The sequence below is a fragment of the Gymnodraco acuticeps genome, unplaced genomic scaffold, assembly GCF_902827175.1.
Source record: "Gymnodraco acuticeps unplaced genomic scaffold, fGymAcu1.1, whole genome shotgun sequence".
Lineage (NCBI taxonomy): Eukaryota > Metazoa > Chordata > Actinopteri > Perciformes > Bathydraconidae > Gymnodraco > Gymnodraco acuticeps.
In genome coordinates this window covers 4,525,835-4,543,210 of record NW_022989755.1, presented here as the reverse complement: position 1 = coordinate 4,543,210, position 17,376 = coordinate 4,525,835, and the positions used below count along the sequence as shown (strand labels likewise).

Sequence of the window (17,376 nt, the reverse complement as noted above, 5' to 3'; positions counted from 1 at the left end):
CTTAGAGTTGTCCCACCCCTTAGCCTATGACATACAATGTGTTAGAGCTTTAGGCCCTAGCCACACGGAAACGAAAACAAACCGAATTCGATATCAAAAAAGTCTTCCATCCACACGCAATAGGCATCAGAAACGTGTCCTTCCACACGAGACCGCTCGACCCGCTGGAGACGCTGTAGTACATATGCCGGGCCTGTAGGTGGCGCTGTACTTCCGCCAAAAAATACACCAAAATCAGCGAAGAAGACTTCCCGAGCATGGTTGCCATGGTTGCCCTTCTGTTTATTCTCCGCGTGGATTTAGCAGCAGAGGTGGGGAGAGGCAGGGGCCAGGGCTCTGGCTCTTTTTCTCCCTCCCCGAGGCAAGCGTGTGCTCCTGCTGTAAATCTCCCGGTAGCCCACCAGCAGATGAAAAACACCAATCTCTCCGCCTCTTCCAAGGGACGAGGGAACCATGCGGCAGAGTTGCCGTTAGAACTTCTTCTTCGCCGGTCAACATGTCCGTTAAAGTTTAAATCTTCCGGACAAAATTAGAAAAGTGCCGGTCAAAGGTCTTCTTTGTTATTTATTGAGCTTTAAAACAAATTGATAACGACTCATATAACAATATAAAAATAATACACAGAGCCGCTCTTTTCCTCCCCCTCTCCTGACAGCCCGTCAGTATTTTCGTTATCAGGAAATGATCGTATAGGGCGTAATTACGGAGCCGTTTGGCCCCCCAGAGCGTTGCGTCCCCGTAGATCTACCCACCTTGGGACCCGTTATCGTTACCGTTATCGTTATCGTTATCCCTGTCGGCCTCGTGTGGCCGAACCGTCTATATAAGATAGAGAACTGTTAGCGGATACGACCCGTTTCGTCACCGTGTGGCTAGGGCCTTAGCGAATAGAAGCACAAGTGTTATGTAGTGATCTCATTATCTCATGGAGGTAATCAAAGGATTTCAATCAAGGCTTTATAGACAGGGGGGGGTGGGGTGTGTGGGAGAGAAACGCCTTCTGAAGGGAACTTTGGTGTTGAAGCCGTTGCCGTCCATTTACATGCACAAAAACCTATGGGGCAAAAAAGTATTTAGTCAGCCACCAATTGTGCAAGTTCTCCCACTTAAAAAGATGAGAGAGGCCTGTAATTTTCATCCTAGGTACACTTCAACTATGAGAGACAGAATGGGGGGAAAGAATCCAGGAAATCACATCGTAGGATTTGTAATGAATTCATTGGTAAATTCCTCGGTAAAATAAGTATTTGGTCCCCTACAAACAAACAACATTTCTGGCTCTCACAGACCTGTAACTTCTCCTTTAAGAGCCTCCTCTGTCCTCCACTCGTTAACTGCTAGAATCCACTTCAAGACAATGGTACTTGCGTACCATGCTGCGAATGGATCTGGCCCTCCCTACATCCAGGACATGGTTAAACCGTACACCCCAGCACGTGCACTCCGCTCTGCATCGACCAAACGGCTCGCTGCACCCTCGCTGCGAAGGGGACCCAAGTTCCCATCAGCAAAAACACGTGGGTTTGCTATCCTGGCTCCAAAATGGTGGAATCAGCTCCCCATTCAAATCAGGACAGCAGAAAGCTTACACACCTTCCGGCGCAGACTGAAAACTCATCTCTTTCGACTCCACTTCGAGTGATAGAACTATTAACAAAGCACTTATATACTAATAAAGGACTGGCTTACCTAAAGCCAGTTGAGTAGCACTTGAAATGTTTTTGCTCTATGAAACCTGATGTACTTATATGATTCTGTTTTCTTCAAGTTTGTATTTTGTTGGTCGAACGCACTTATTGTAAGTAGCTTTGGATAAAAGCGTCAGCTAAATGCAATGTAATGTAATGTAATGTTAACTGTATTAATGGCACCTGTTTGAACTCGTTATCAGTATAAAAGACACCTGTCCACAACCTCAAACAGTCACACTCCAAACTCCACTATGGCCAAGACCAAAGAGCTGTCAAAGGACACCAGAAACAAAATTGTAGACCTGCACCAGGCTGGGAAGACTGAATCTGCAATAGGTAAGCAGCTTGGTGTGAAGAAATCAACTGTGGGAGCAATTATTAGAAAATGGAAGACATACGTCTTGTATTGTACGTCACTGATAATCTCCCTCGATCTGGGGCTCCACGCAAGATCTCACCCCGTGGGGTCAAAATGATCACAAGAACGGTGAGCAAAAATCCCAGAACCACACGGGGGGACCTAGTCAATGACCTGCAGAGAGCTGGGACCAAAGTAACAAAGGCTACCATCAGTAACACACTACGCCGCCAGGGACTCAAATCCTGCAGTGCCAGACGTGTCCCCCTGCTTAAGCCAGTACATGTCCAGGCCCGTCTGAAGTTTGCTAGAGAGCATTTAGATGATCCAGAAGAGGATTGGGAGAATGTCATATGGTCAGATGAAACCAAAATAGAACTTTTTGGTAAAAACTCAACTAGACGTGTTTGGAGGAGAAAGAATGCTGAGTTGCATCCAAAGAACACCATACCTACTGTGAAACATGGGGGTGGAAACATCATGCTTTGGGGCTGTTTTTCTGCAAAGGGACCAGGACGACTGATCCGTGTAAAGGAAAGAATGAATGGGGCCATGTATCGTGAGATTTTGAGTGACAACCTCCTTCCATCAGCAAGGGCATTGAAGATGAAACGTGGCTGGGTCTTTCAGCATGACAATGATCCCAAACACACCGCCCGGGCAACGAAGGAGTGGCTTCGTAAGAAGCATTTCAAGGTCCTGCAGTGGCCTAGCCAGTCTCCAGATCTCAACCCCATAGAAAATCTTTGGAGGGAGTTGAAAGTCTGTGTTGCCCAGCGACAGCCCCAAAACATCACTGCTCTAGAGGAGATCTGCATGGAGGAATGGGCCAAAATACCAGCAACAGTGTGTGAAAACCTTGTGAAGACTTACAGAAAACGTTTGACCTCTGTCACTGCCAACAAAGGGTATAACAAAGTATTGGGATGAACTTTTGTTATTGACCAAATACTTATTTTCCACCATAATTTGTAAATAAATTCTTTAAAAATCAGACAATGTGATTTTCGGGATTTTTTTTTCTTTCTCATTTTGTCTCTCATAGTTGAGGTCTACCTAGGATGAAAATTACAGGCCTCTCTCATTTTACAACAAACTTAAGTGGACTCAGACGTTTAGAAGAAACGAGTGACCTTGTATTTCACTTCATTCATTCCCTGTTTTCTCTCTCCTCCTCTCTGCAGTCTCTCATATTCCTGGCCTGCGTGGCGGCTGCGGGGCTCGGCCTCAACCTGCTGTGTCTCGCCATCTACCTGAGCTGTTTGTGCTGCTGCCACAAAGACGAAGAGGAGGAGAGCAAGAAGCCCAATTCCTGCTGCGTCACCTGGTCCGCTGTCATCGCCGGCCTCATCACATGGTGAGAGGCACAATGACATAATGACTAACTGCTGATTACAGTGCGCACACACGTACAAACACAAACGCAGTCTGTCCATGTTTTCCCATTTTCTTTATTGGTCGCTCAGTATTCCTACTGGAATGGGGTGATGTTTTCACTGCAAACACTCTCAGTCTGTTTCTGTATCCCCACATGATATGACCTAGTGTAGTGTGTAGGCGCTCTGTATATTTTCCCATACTGTTTGTCTCTGTTTTCATGTATATTATGCCTTTCAGACAACCTCTTTTTTGTAATACCCTATGCTTATATTTGTAGAACATTATGGTTTGGATTCACAATAGCCTAGGAAGACGTCTCTATTCCTTACTTTACCTCAGTGAGACTTTGATGTTGATGTGTTTGAAATATTTCTGATAACCCCTACCCTTTCCACGCAATTGTAACATTTGTGCTTTGAAAACCAGACGTAAAATGCTCAAAGCAGTGGATGTTTTTGATACTAGTACAAGCAGAGTTTTCTTTCAACCTCAGTCCGACATGTGTTTTTCAAAACAGCTCTCTATAGCAAGCTATGGCCTCTGGTTTTGGGGGATATTGTCAGAATAATGTTGTTATTCACCAGGATTTAGTTTACACTGGCATTAAACAACCGGTTAGCATTCTGACTGTTGATGCACCGTCGTTGTGGGCGAAGCGTTCCCGATGATGTGGGTGTATTATGAATATTCTGCTGACAATAATGTAATTGTGCAGCCAACTGCCAGATGTAGCTCTTCACCTTGATGCTTTAAACCTTTGAAAAAGATGCATCAACTGAGTTTGCAAAATACAGAGAAAAAAAGACATGACAAATTCAATAAAACCTAGAGAAACCTATCGTACCATTTGTTGTGCACGCTAATAGTAATACATATAAAAGCCAAGTAGAAGTAAGACAAATCTACATCAGAATATTATCAAATATTTGAGGAATGATATACTCTTGGTTAGAAAGAAAAGTCACTATACCCTACCCCCATACCTTTTAAATCTTGAAAGGAATATTATAAACAGTTTTAGGAGCTAAGTACAGCTCAGATTCTCTTTTTACTTCTTTAAATACTTGTAAATAACCTTTCCCTCTAGTTTAATGCTTGCCTGAACTCGGTACTGTAAAATTAATCAAGCGTAGCCTATTTGTTTTGCCTTTTTAAAAATCTCCTGTTCACATGGCTGGCTGGATAATGCAGAACAGATCATGGAAAACCAGTCACAGGTTACTAATGATGCATTAAGGTAGAATTTTCATTAGTCCCATTAGCAAAGATCTGATGTCACCGCCACAACACAGAATAAGTCATTTAAATGTGTTCAATAAACCTATCAAATAAGACTATTTTTGTGTAGATGTTTTGCTTATTTTAAGATATCTGACCTAGTGTTTCCCCTCAGATTTAACAGAGGAGTGCTGCAGTAAGATGTGATTTGTTTTGGCTGGAGGCCGTCTGATATCATCGACTCAATTGTGAACTTCTCCATTCACACAATGGAGAAGTTCATTGTTTTTAATTGGATAGGAAACATTAACTGTTACAAACTTTAAGGGAAAGATTGTGTGAAACAAATGACTGATGCAAGACAGTCAGCACCAGATAGAAAGTTCCTCGGAGCAGCTAATTGAATTTGTTTCATGAGGAGTGGAAACCTCCCTCAGCCATGTGACAGTCATGTTCAGCAACCAGCCGGTATTATTGAATTAAGCCTCGAGCATTATCGCACGTCTTTCTTTTAAATGTAAATCCTGAAAGCTCAGCTAAAGCTCGTGTTCTGTACCACCTGAAGGTGAATAGGTCTTTCTCACAGAAGATAATACAATAAATACTTATCAGAGTATTTTATAGAGGAAATGTGAATTTTTGTACCCCCTCAATTTATAAGTAAATGCTGGTTACTAATGAACATTCTGTATGTCAAATTGCCTTCGCAAAACAGCACTAAAGCACACCAAACAACACTTTTATTCAACAGATGCAAACGGCTTCATTTCCCATGCAGTCTTTATAATGTGATATTTTATTATGCATGTGTAATTCTTTAAATGTATGTAATGATTGACTCAAATGTGGCAGCCTTCCTCGCATTAAAGAAGTTTGTTGCAAAGTAATAAATAGATAAGTAATAAATACAGAAAGAAGCAAAGGAGAACTGTTGTTTAATGGCAGACAGTGAGTTTACATACAGTACATTTCAAGTAGTTTTTTACTCTGACTCGACATATTGACTCAATATGTTTGCTTTCGGAAGCCCCTTCATGAGTTGATTGGCCGGGTAGTGGATTAGATTTGAGACCAATCTGCAAGAGTTCTCCCCACTCTAAAGACAATTATATCCATCTGTTTCATGCAGGGACCTTTGTAAGGCAAGGCAAGTTTATTTATATAGCACCTTTCAACACAAGGCAATTCAAAGTGCTTAACAAAAAATGAAAGACATTAAGAAAAGGGCATTTAAAATCAGTCATTAAAAAGAAAAGATAATAAAAGAAACATTAAAAGAAAAAATACATAGATAAAAGTTACAGTGCAGTCTAAGATGTGAATAGTTCAATTAAAAGCAGCGGCAAAAAGAAAAGTCTTCAGCCTGGATTTAAAAGTAGTCAGAGTTGCAGCGGACCTGCAGTTTTCTGGGAGTTTGTTCCAGATATTTGGAGCATAATAACTGAACGCTGCTTCTCCATGTTTAGTTCTGACTCTGGGGACAGAAAGCTGACCAGTCCCTGAAGACCTGAGAGATCTGGATGGTTCATAATTTAGCAGTAGGTCAGAAATGTATTTTGGGCCTAAACCATTCAGTGCTTTATAAACCAGTAGCAATATTTTGAAATCTATTCTTTGACACACAGGAAGCCAGTGTAAAGACTTCAGAACAGGAGTGATGTGATCCACTTTCTTAGTGTTAGTGAGGACTCGAGCAGCAGCGTTCTGAATCAGCTGCAGCTTTCTAATAGATTTTTTAGTGAGACCTGCAAAGACACCATTGCAGTAGTCGAGTCTACTGAAGATAAAAGCATGGACAAGTTTTTCCAAATCCTGCTGTGACATTAGTCTTTTAATCCTAGATATATTCTTTAGGTGATAGTAGGCTGATTTAGTAACTGTTTTAATGTGACTGTTGAAACTCAGGTCAGAGTCCATGACTACACCTAGATTTCTGGCTTTATCTGTTGTTTTGAACATTGCAGACTGAAGCTCAGCGCTAACTTTTATACGTTCTGACTTGGCTCCAAAAACCATTACCTCAGTTTTATCTTTGTTTAATTGGAGAAAGTTCTGACACATCCAGTCATTGATTTGTTCAATGCACTTACTCAGTGTTTGAATTGGAGCATAGTCTCCTGGTGAAATTGTTATGTAAATGTGTGTGTCATCTGCATAGCTATGGTAACTTATTTTGTTGTTTTTCATTATCTGAGCCAGTGGTAGCATGTAGATGTTAAAGAGAAGAGGCCCCAAGATGGAGCCTTGAGGAACCCCACATGTCATATTTGTCAACTCAGATGTGTATTTACCAATAGAAACAAAGTTGTTTCTGTCCTTTAAGTAGGATTTAAACCAATTTAGAACTGTTGCCGAAAGTCCCACCCTGTTTTCCAGTCGGTCTAGTAATATGTTGTGGTCAACAGTGTCAAACGCAGCACTGAGATCTAATAATACTAACACTGAAGTTCTGCCACTGTCTGTGTTTAAGTGGATGTCATTGAAGACCTTTACAAGAGCAGTCTCAGTGCTGTGGTTTGGACGAAAGCCTGACTGGAACACATCGAAACAGTTATTTAAATGCAAGAAATTACTCAACTGTTGAAAAGCTACTTTTTCAATGATTTTACCTAGAAATGGGAGGTTTGATATGGGCCTGTAATTGTTCATTACTGAAGCATCTAGATTATTCTTTTTTAAGAGCGGTTTAATGACTGCCGTTTTTAGGGCCTGTGGAAAAACACCTGAGTAAAGAGACTTGTTTACTATATGAAGTAGATCTGAGGCCATGCAATGAAAAACATTTTTGAAAAATCCTGTTGGGATAATGTCAAGGCAGCAGGAGGATTTCAGATGTTGAATAATGTGCTCTAGGTTTTTATCATTAATCTGATGGAATTGTGTCATGGTGTTTTAATTGATTTTAATTGGACACAGGGACAAAACATTTGCTGTACCTGATACAGAGGCACTGACTTCTTGTCTGATTTTCTGAATTGTGTCAGTGAAGAAGGAGGCAAATTCATTGTAAGGTTATACTAGAGTAGAAAATATGTCATGTGTGGTATTTCATATATTTTTGCGTAGATCAAAAGAGTTTACGTGGCCCTGCCAGATACGTTGTAGGAACATTATGAGATGAATGAAGTAAACCCTGTGGGAAATCAACTCTCTTTCATGTGATTCCCAACATTGATTGTGTCTACTGAAGTTAAAGAGTGATGTCCAGTGGGTTTTCAATTAGACTTGGTACCAGCTTCATTTTTTATCCCATGAGTCCAGATCCTCCTTTCACCTTCACTTACTACTCATTTCCCTTCTTAAGTCTTCTACCTTTTTTCCCCATTTTCCTCTCCCTGTTCGACCTCCCCTCTTGTTTCTGTCCCTGCTTAATGTCCTCCACTCTAATTAAGTTTGACAATGACAGCTGACACGCTGTGATGTCCATCTAAATTAATACTGGAGAAGAGCAGATGTCACTCAATTGTACTCATGTATATGCTACTGTAGCTCATCAAGCTGCTCATGCTGAGGACATGTGGACTGTAACTTTAACGTTTATAGCATTATTATTTTGTATATTATAATATCACTTGTGGACTGATTCCCAAAGAAGGATGTTCAAGGCAATTTGCAATAGATGGAAGCATAAACATTTAGGATTATGTTTTTGTCTAGAAGGTCTTCTCACCACAGAATTTAACCTCATCTTTCCTCTTACTTGTAGGTTTACAAATGCATTTAAGGGGAAATTAGAAGCAAGCATGTTTTAAACACCAAAAACCCACAAATAATTAATTCATACATGAATATAGAAATACAAAATATAATGAGGAAAAGCAAAATGGGTTATTACACGAGATTTAATTGCATGGCTTAGCAATAACATGCCAATAATATCCAAACCACTTAGACGGACTATGGCACGACGAGAAAGTCCATATGTCTTTATAAATGTATACAAGGTAAACTGAGCATCTGTTTTATCTTGACTGTTTAACAGTTTTAGGGCTCCTGGAATGTAACCATAGCGTTATAATTCAAGAGTCTGGGGTCATTGATATGGGAATTTATGTTTTGCCAATCATTTAAGACTCTACAGTCTTGTGTAAAATAAGCAAATCAATTTAAAATCCTTTTAATGAAAGTGTTCTATTTACATAGTCAGTTGAGTGAGACACAGCACACAGTCTTTAAAGCCCTGTCTTCACAGATTATGCAAATTATCATCAGAAGTTGTTCTTCTTTCTAACACACTTGAAATATTTATTTGCATTTTTTAATTGGAATACGTGTCTGTTGCCAAACGGAAATGAGAATGGAGAAGACAAGAAAAGGGAGAAGGGAAGAAAGGAAGACGTCTGTTTACATGATATATCATATAGTTTCCTCCATTGGATCCCATTCAGAAATTAATTGGCACACCTTAATATTTAACAGCATGCCTACAATTTTGGCAATAAAAGCATAGCAGCAGTAGAGTTTTAAAGCCCTCATTTACTTTTTTTCGGGGTCATTTATTTTTAGTAACTTCATCTTAGTCATTAATCCTCTCTTTTGGAATTTTTCTAGCCTTGAAAATGGAAATGAGTGCATGAAAAATTTAGAAAGTGACTTTTTGTATTTTATATTCTAGGCGTATTGAATATTAAGGGGATTTATTTTGATGATCTTTAATGGGACATCAGGAGGGCTGAGTGAAATATAAAATGTCTTTATTTGTTATCTCAGGAGAGACACTGCTGCCATTTTGGGGCACAATCTCAAATATTCAAACATGTCTGGGTCTATTAATAGTGGCCGGGGGCATTTTTCTGCTACAGGCTGAATATTTGGTTCCTTTTTCTGCATTCCGCACAATGTCTTTTATTCACTTTGTCATTTATCAACATGACAGTTTTGACTTTTGCTCAGTACATGCCTACTCCGATATTCTTTCTTGTTGAATCAGACTGTGGATATTTGAAGAAGCGGCACCAAGGCAACTGGAAAGGGTAGAAAACAAGGGATATTCTATCTCTTTGCACACCTCCCTGTGTCCCCTTATTCATTAGATTCTGCCCTTCAAATATTTCCTCGGTTCTACCAAGTCCACATTTCTCCCGGCTACTTTTACACAATACATTACACTTTCTCACAGATGAAAGGAGAGAAACTCCTGAAAGCATCCAACATAGGAAATGGACTGTTACATGTGTCATCATCAGTAGATTATTAAAAGGTGGTGCTCCAAGCAAGGTGAACCACTCGTACATGTTTTATACTTTTTTCTGTCTTGCTCTGTTTATCATTGTCATACTTTCTGCGTTTCTGTCATTTTGTTTTTTCAACTGTCTCTGACCGCATGTATATTCAGTACACAATGTCTACTTGTTTTCATTGTCAGTCTGTGTCCTTCGGTCTGTCTGTATCTTTCAATATGTGTCTCATTCCAAACTGCTTTGTCTATTCTGTCCTAAATGTATCTCACCTATGCTTGCGTCATGCCACTCCCTGGGGTTATTGTTAAAACCGCAAAGCGGGTGGTTTACCTGCAGGGGGTCCTTTAAAGAGGCTCTGTCCTTGTTGTACTAAATAGGAAAATAGCCCCTGTAGTTCTGCTCCACCTGCGCTCAGCATCGGCTACCACACTGCTGCTCTGCCAGATTTCAGGTATTCCATCCAGACAAACGTTGCAGGAAGCATGGATGAGCATAGATTTATAGTCCAGCTCCGTTTCTCTGTAGCAACAGGGAGGAGTCGGGGGAAACCACAAGGTTAAGAAGACTGCTCTGGAGTCTCAATTAGGCTGACTCCAGTTCATTATCCCTTTGGTACTGACCTGACCTGGCCTTTATCTGGAGCACAATTTGTGATGGGACAGTGGGGGTTTATAGCAACCACGGGTACAGGGAATACCTCTACTGTAACAGAGAAGATACGTGGAAAGATCATGTAGTAGAAATTTAAAATACAAATAATTAACATCTGAACAACATGAATACTGGTTAGCAGAGAAGCTGTAACAGTTGTAATGGCTTAATCGATGAATGCTTAAAACAAATTGTTAAAAGTAACACATAACTAGGTAAGAAGTGGATAAAAGCTTAGAAATGTGGCTAAAAGATTGACGGTAAAGAGCTAAAATAGTTAGCTAAGAGTTCCGCTATTAATAAACAGCCTTAATAGTTAGCTAAACTGTTTAAATACTAAGCTAGGAAAAATATAAATCAAAAGGTAACATTGTAAGCTAGGAGAAATAGTAACACATTTATTAGAGTTATTTAGCTTAAGAATAATGGAATAACTGCTTAGGTACTTAGCTAAAAGTAATGAATAAAGAGCTAAAATAGCTAGCTAAGAGTAGCGTATTTAATAAACAGCTGAAATAGTTAGCTAAAAGAAGAGAAACTGCTTTAATAGTATGCTAGGAAAACAATTATAGTAAGCTAGGAAAAATAGTAAAAAGCTGAGATATTTAGCTTAAAAGTAATGGAGTAACTGCTTAGATAATTAGCTCAAAGTAATTAATAAAGAGCTAAAATAGTTAGCTAAGAGTTAATGGACAGCTGGAATAGTTAGCTAAGAGAAATAATAAACTTCTGAGAGTTAAATGAGAAAAAAACTGATAAACAGCTGAAACTGTAAGGTAAGAGTTAGGATATATAGCTGAAATAGTTAAAAACTGGTGAAATAGTAAAAAGTGATTCATTTACTTATAATGGATTTAAACACTTGAGATATTTAGCTTAGAGCTAGCGATGCGTGATTGTAATTGCTAAAAGGTAGGCCTACTAATACATGGTTAAAATAAACTGTGAGGTAGCTTTAAGTCAGCTCCACTGGCTCCCCATCCCCCAGATAATTCAGTACAAGATCCTCCTGATGACATACAAAGCCCTCCATAACCTGGCCCCATCCTACCTGACTGACCTCCTCCACAGACACACTCCCACTCGCTCCCTCCGCTCTGCTACTGCCAACCTCCTGTCCCTCCCCACCCGGACCAACCTCAAGTCCTGGGGCGACAGAGCCTTCTCCGTTGCTGCACCCACCCTCTGGAACTCACTACCCCAATCCATCAGAGATTCTTCCTCCCTCACAGCATTCAAAACATCACTCAAAACCCACCTGTTCAACACTGCATTCAACCACTGACCACCCCCCTCCCCCACTATTTTCTGTTCTGTTTATCTCTTTTTGTATTTCTTTGTTATCTATTTTTTTGTTTTCTCTTGTCTTTTTTTCTCCTCTTAATTCTCTGTCAAAGCGTCTTTGAGTTTCATGAAAAGCGCTATAAAAGTCCCATGTATTATTATTATTATAAGTGGGTCTGGTGATTATGAGATCAGAGAAATCTATATTGATGTTTTATATTTTGAGAAGAGGCAACCCTCAAGCCGTGTAGAATGAATTAAGTCATACAATAAAGATCTATAATAAATCATCAAGTCAAATAGCCATTTGGTGTGTCTGCTCACTTATCAGCAGTGAAATGGATCCTTGCACTCCTTCCTACTTTATATTAACTGGCATTGATTATCAGGTAATGGGTTCTGAGTGAAAAATGAGGTGTCAGTGCAAAAGGTATAGCTACCTTGTATTCCAAGAAAACACATTTAAAATATAATACAGTGTCGTTTTACAGCTCCAAAAGTACAGCTACCAAATTAAGCAAGACAGGCTATGAATTAAAGGAAAACCATACATTAGTGGGCAGACAAACATGAATGCAGACCCTTGTTTAGGAAGGCACAGGGGTTAAATTATAATGCTATTATGTACTGTCACATCTCAAAATCTCTTAGAAGTTTTTGGTGCTGGAACACCAGTTTCTTAAAACTGGACAAGCTTACCACTATCTACTGTAGGTAATACACTGACTTTGGGTAGTTAGGGATAACTATGAAGTACAACTCCACTTTAAACACCCCTTAAAGCTGATTCAACACTTGTGAACATTAAATGCTTCATAAACAAATAATCAACTTCAGTGCTGTCGAATGGGATGTCACTGGAGGTAGCTCTAGGTGTACTTAATAAACTTGTGTATTGAGAGTTCCCCTCAGAGAAATATGTCAGCCTGAGTCAGATCTGAACTCCCTCATCATATGTTCAATTTAGTTGATGTGTGACTCATTACTGTAACTTTATGGCCTTTGCCTTGTCATTTAGTAACACAAGTTCCCCGAAGCTTCCATAAAAGGTTAATATTTTTTCTTAGGTTTGCGCAGGTGGTGAGTATTGCAGGTGAATAAGCCCATCTCTACTGCAACATAATTGACTTTGCAAGAAATCTCTGCACAGGGTTTTCAGAGTTTATTGTGAGACATTATGCATCTAGGTCTGATTTTGTAGCTTCTTCCAAATCCTATTATATAGCAGAGGAACAATGCCACAGCACTTCAGAGGCAACTGAAGCTCAGAGGAACTACTTAAGAGTGGGTGTTTATGTTGGTGGTTATTTTGTTTGTGCTGATTCTCCAGCTGAACAAATGAAATCCTTGGTTGACTGAGTATGCAAAAGCGGTTTCCAAATGATGCACACACATTCCAAAACCCTGTATTGTATCATTTCTGGTTCAAAGAGTGTTGTTTACATAAATGAACACAGAATCACAGTGTTATGCAGCTCCAGTGCCTTACTGATACAGTATATTTGTTTTGCCTCCTGTAGACTACCACACACACACACACACACACACACACACACACACACACACACACACACACACACACACACACACCCACACACACACACCCACACACACACACACACACACACACACACACACACACACACACACACACACACACACACACACACACACACACACACACACATATACACACACACACACACACACACACACACACACACACACACACACACACACACACACACCATGAATACATCACTTCAGGGGACATTACATTGACTTACATGCATTTCCTGGAGACTTATCCTAACCTTAACCAACACATGCCTAACCCTAACCCTTAACCTTAGCCTTAACCTAAACCTAACCAAGTCTTCACCCTAAAATGAATGATTCCCCTCATGGGGACCTCCAATTTGTCCCCATAAGGGAGGCGAGTCCCCACACGTGACTGTGTAAACAGAGTTAGGTCCCCACAAGTATAGTAATGCTAGGACACACACACACGCACATGCACGCACACACACACACACACACACACACACACACACACACACACACACACACACACACACACACACACACACACACACACACACACACACACACAACATCCCAATTCACTGTCATGTATTCTGTTTGGATAACTGTTTTCACCTTGACTATGAACTATTGCATAGATAGACAATATTTCCGTCTCCTTTCAGGGATTGTCCCAACGTGCCTCATTACCGTTGCATTTTGTTCCCTCTTTTTTTATTTTTTTATTTTATGCAAAAGTCAGAGTTGATAGAGAAATTGACGACACTGCTTTATGATAATACCCAATTGCTTGCAAAAAAGAAGGCATGAAATATTCATAAAACCTGGTGTAGGTGCTGTATTCCATTGTGCCACTCTCCGTGTAGGCAGTACATCTCTAACACAGGATGGCACATTGTTTCAGAACAGGAAGAAATCGTTATTTTTAGCGTGCGTTCATTTTTTATTTTAGCAAATGTTCTAATAAATGGCTTTCAAGCTGATAAATCTCAGTGCCTGAAAAGGATTTCACCTGTGACACCTGTGATTTACAAGCCAAGCAGCACTGATGTAGTGCTACTGTCATTCATTTATCAAAAGGCTTACCTCTCCCTCCATACTTCTTCTCTCTGTAGCATCGCCGTTGGTGTGGGTTTCTATGGCAACAGTGAGACCAATGACGGCGTGTACCAGTTGACTTACTCCCTGTACAATGCCAATCACACGCTGGGCGGTGTGGACAGTCTGGTAAGTAAAACATTAGGGTCACATGATGAATGTTTCCTATACATAAACATACCTGCGTGTGTGAAGAAAAACGGCATCCTGATTTGAGTTTGTAAAAACAAACTGGAAACAGTCAGTACAGTTTCACAAAACTTACAGTTTATACATGAGAGGCCCATTTAGCTGGAAATAAACAGCTCCCTGTGAAGGCTTCAGCAATGCTGGTTGTGATGTATTTACACACACACACAGGAGGAAAGCACAGAGGTCTCCATTTAGTATGCATTTAAATGTTTTATAGTCTTTTTATGGCCTTTTACCGCTACACACAAATTGACTGCCTGACTCTTTGCTCCACAGACAGCTCACACACACTCTCACCCACTCTGCTCCACCTTCTCCCAGCTGCTGTGGCCTCAGCAGGAACAAAGCATCGCCCTGTGTCTTTGCTTGTGCTCCCTTTAGCTCCTTTTTCTATTTTTATCTGCCTCACTTCCCATCACACACCCAAATGTAGCTCGCTGTTTCAAAATTATACACCAATGACAAGGCATTTTTCTTCTTACAGTCAAAACGGTTTGATATTTTTCTCCATCTGAATTTTTCCTCACCTATGTTTATCAAACAAAAGTTGTGGTAATTAATATTAAAGTACATTACTTGCCAACACTATTGATGAAAGTATTTGGCAATTTGGCTTGACAATAAACCGTATTTGGTTATCATCTGAGCTGTACACTTGAGATTTGAGATGTTATCTCTAATCATTTGAAAGTCAACTTGGACTTGACTTAAAACACACTATAAACAGTGCTATAAGAGCAGGATATTCAAATGTTGTGTCACTAAAATAGTGAACAGGTACATGATGAACTTGCACATGAGATTAGCTTTGACAAGATTTAAGACTTCGGACTGAATTGTTATTTGAGTTGCACAGATTCATTTAGGGCGTCTTCTTGTTAAGATGTGTTAAGATGAACCTGATTGACTTGGGACATTTTTCGTGAAACTTCTACAAATGGCCTTCGGACTTTACCTCACACTTGTAGATATCAACTTGAGACTTCTACCAATTGATTTGGCACTTGTAAAGATTAACTTGAGACTCCTACTTGAGATTTGTAAAGATAACCATGACATTTGAATACAATTACTCAAGACTTGTAAAGATTAACTTGAAACTTGACTTGAAACTATGATAAACAGACTATGCTTTTTTGATGTAGTGTCTATAAGGACTAGTTTTGTGTTGTCGCCTCAGCAGTGTGTCCCGTGTTGGTCCGGGGTCTGTATCAGCGTGGGCGGAGACCTAACGTGACTAGCTGTCAAAGAGTGTGGATTAGGTCTCCATCTGCGTTAATGGAGATTAATGTGGTGGTATGTGAGCCACTCAACATGGCCTCAGTATGAAACACTTTGCTCAGAGGATATAGCCCACAGCACTATGTTAGGACTCTTTAACGGAGGGAAGTACTTAACTGTCTGGCTCTGATTTATGCACTTTATACATCATTTAAACTGAAAACATGGGAGACTGTAATTACTTATGTTGGGAGAAGATCAGTAGAGTTGCTGTAGATTGTCAGTTGGGATTACTTCTCATTAACAAGCTAGCATTTACATGTCTTTGATTTACTCCATTGAATCGATACAACAGCATGTAAAGCGTGTATTACCTTAACATAGAGGGATAGATCCATCTCTTTGTCATGACCAGATTGGATGAATTGTTCACGCACTGTCTCCTGTTATTCTTGTAAAGCACTTAGCCAGGTTCATTTCTCAAAGTCATATTAGCAGAAAGAAATCATTTACATATAGCTCGTCTGAAAAGCTTGTCAGTGAGTCCCTCTGGGATGTGTGAACTCGTGCAAGCACACACAATTGGACATGGTGGTCTTTATTTTATGCGCGTGATTGTGCTCGCCTGTGCCTTAGTGTGTGTGTGGATGAGTGAGTTCATTGCACGCAGCAATAGACTGTTAAGGAGTCTAGTTCTAGGGTAGTATAAAGAGCCCAGTGTGCCACACACAGTTCCCAGTCTCCCCCCACCTAATCAACCATGAGCCCAGGAGACAAAGCCGTTTGATGGGCAAGAACAACGAGCAAGGCTGGCCTGTCTGATTGGCAGAGTCGGAGATTGAAATCTGAATTGAAATCATTGACAATGAAGGCCTCACTGCCCTTCGGCCAACACAAATGCTCTTAAAGCCCAACTCCGAGAGAGTTTAGAAGTGAGTTTGCTTCTAAAGGCTCAGTTTATAAGAGAGGAAAAGAAGGAAGTTAGGCTCATTATCACTCAATGTTTTTTTCTCAGCAGCTGTTTAGGCCTTGATTGGTTACGCTCTGAAATATATGCATATGATTTGTTTATGAACAGTCACTGGCTCTCTTAGTTATAATATCAATTAAAACAAAGCACTTGTATACAGAGAGAGGTGCAATTTGGAGACGTAACGCTCAAACTGAGATGCAAAAAAAACCATCAATAGGGCTGTTCAATCTGGAAACGGGCCAATTGGGATGCTGTAATGGGAATGATGTGATATTTGAAGTCTGGCCACACTAATAATAACTCTATTGTTTGGAGATGGGTGTTGAGAGAGTTTTGGCAGCGGGTCAGTGTCTGCGTCAGTCACGGAGCATTTGGCCAGAGCTCAAGCACGGTTTGGAAGATGGCCCAGTAAATAATTACAAATGTGCATATTTCTACACGCTCTTATAATACGATTTGTTTCTATATGATGAGGTATTCATAATGTGAAGGAGAAAGATAATGAAAGTGTCATTATTATTGTTTCCATTGGACATGGGACAATGTGAAATATCCCAAAGTTATTGGAATTCATGATATTGTTTT

General features: G+C 40.1%; 1 protein-coding gene across 2 annotated transcripts in view; it reads left to right on the top strand.

The window, feature by feature from the left end:
- The window catches only part of ttyh2 (tweety family member 2), a 64,556-nt gene that overhangs the window by 12,812 nt on the left and 34,368 nt on the right, over positions 1-17,376 (top strand). For both annotated transcript variants that reach the window (XM_034213739.1, XM_034213748.1), the window contains exons 2-3: positions 3,234-3,406; positions 14,423-14,534. In XM_034213739.1, the coding sequence (XP_034069630.1) occupies positions 3,234-3,406; positions 14,423-14,534 (285 nt within the window). The remainder of the gene's footprint in view (positions 1-3,233; positions 3,407-14,422; positions 14,535-17,376) is intronic.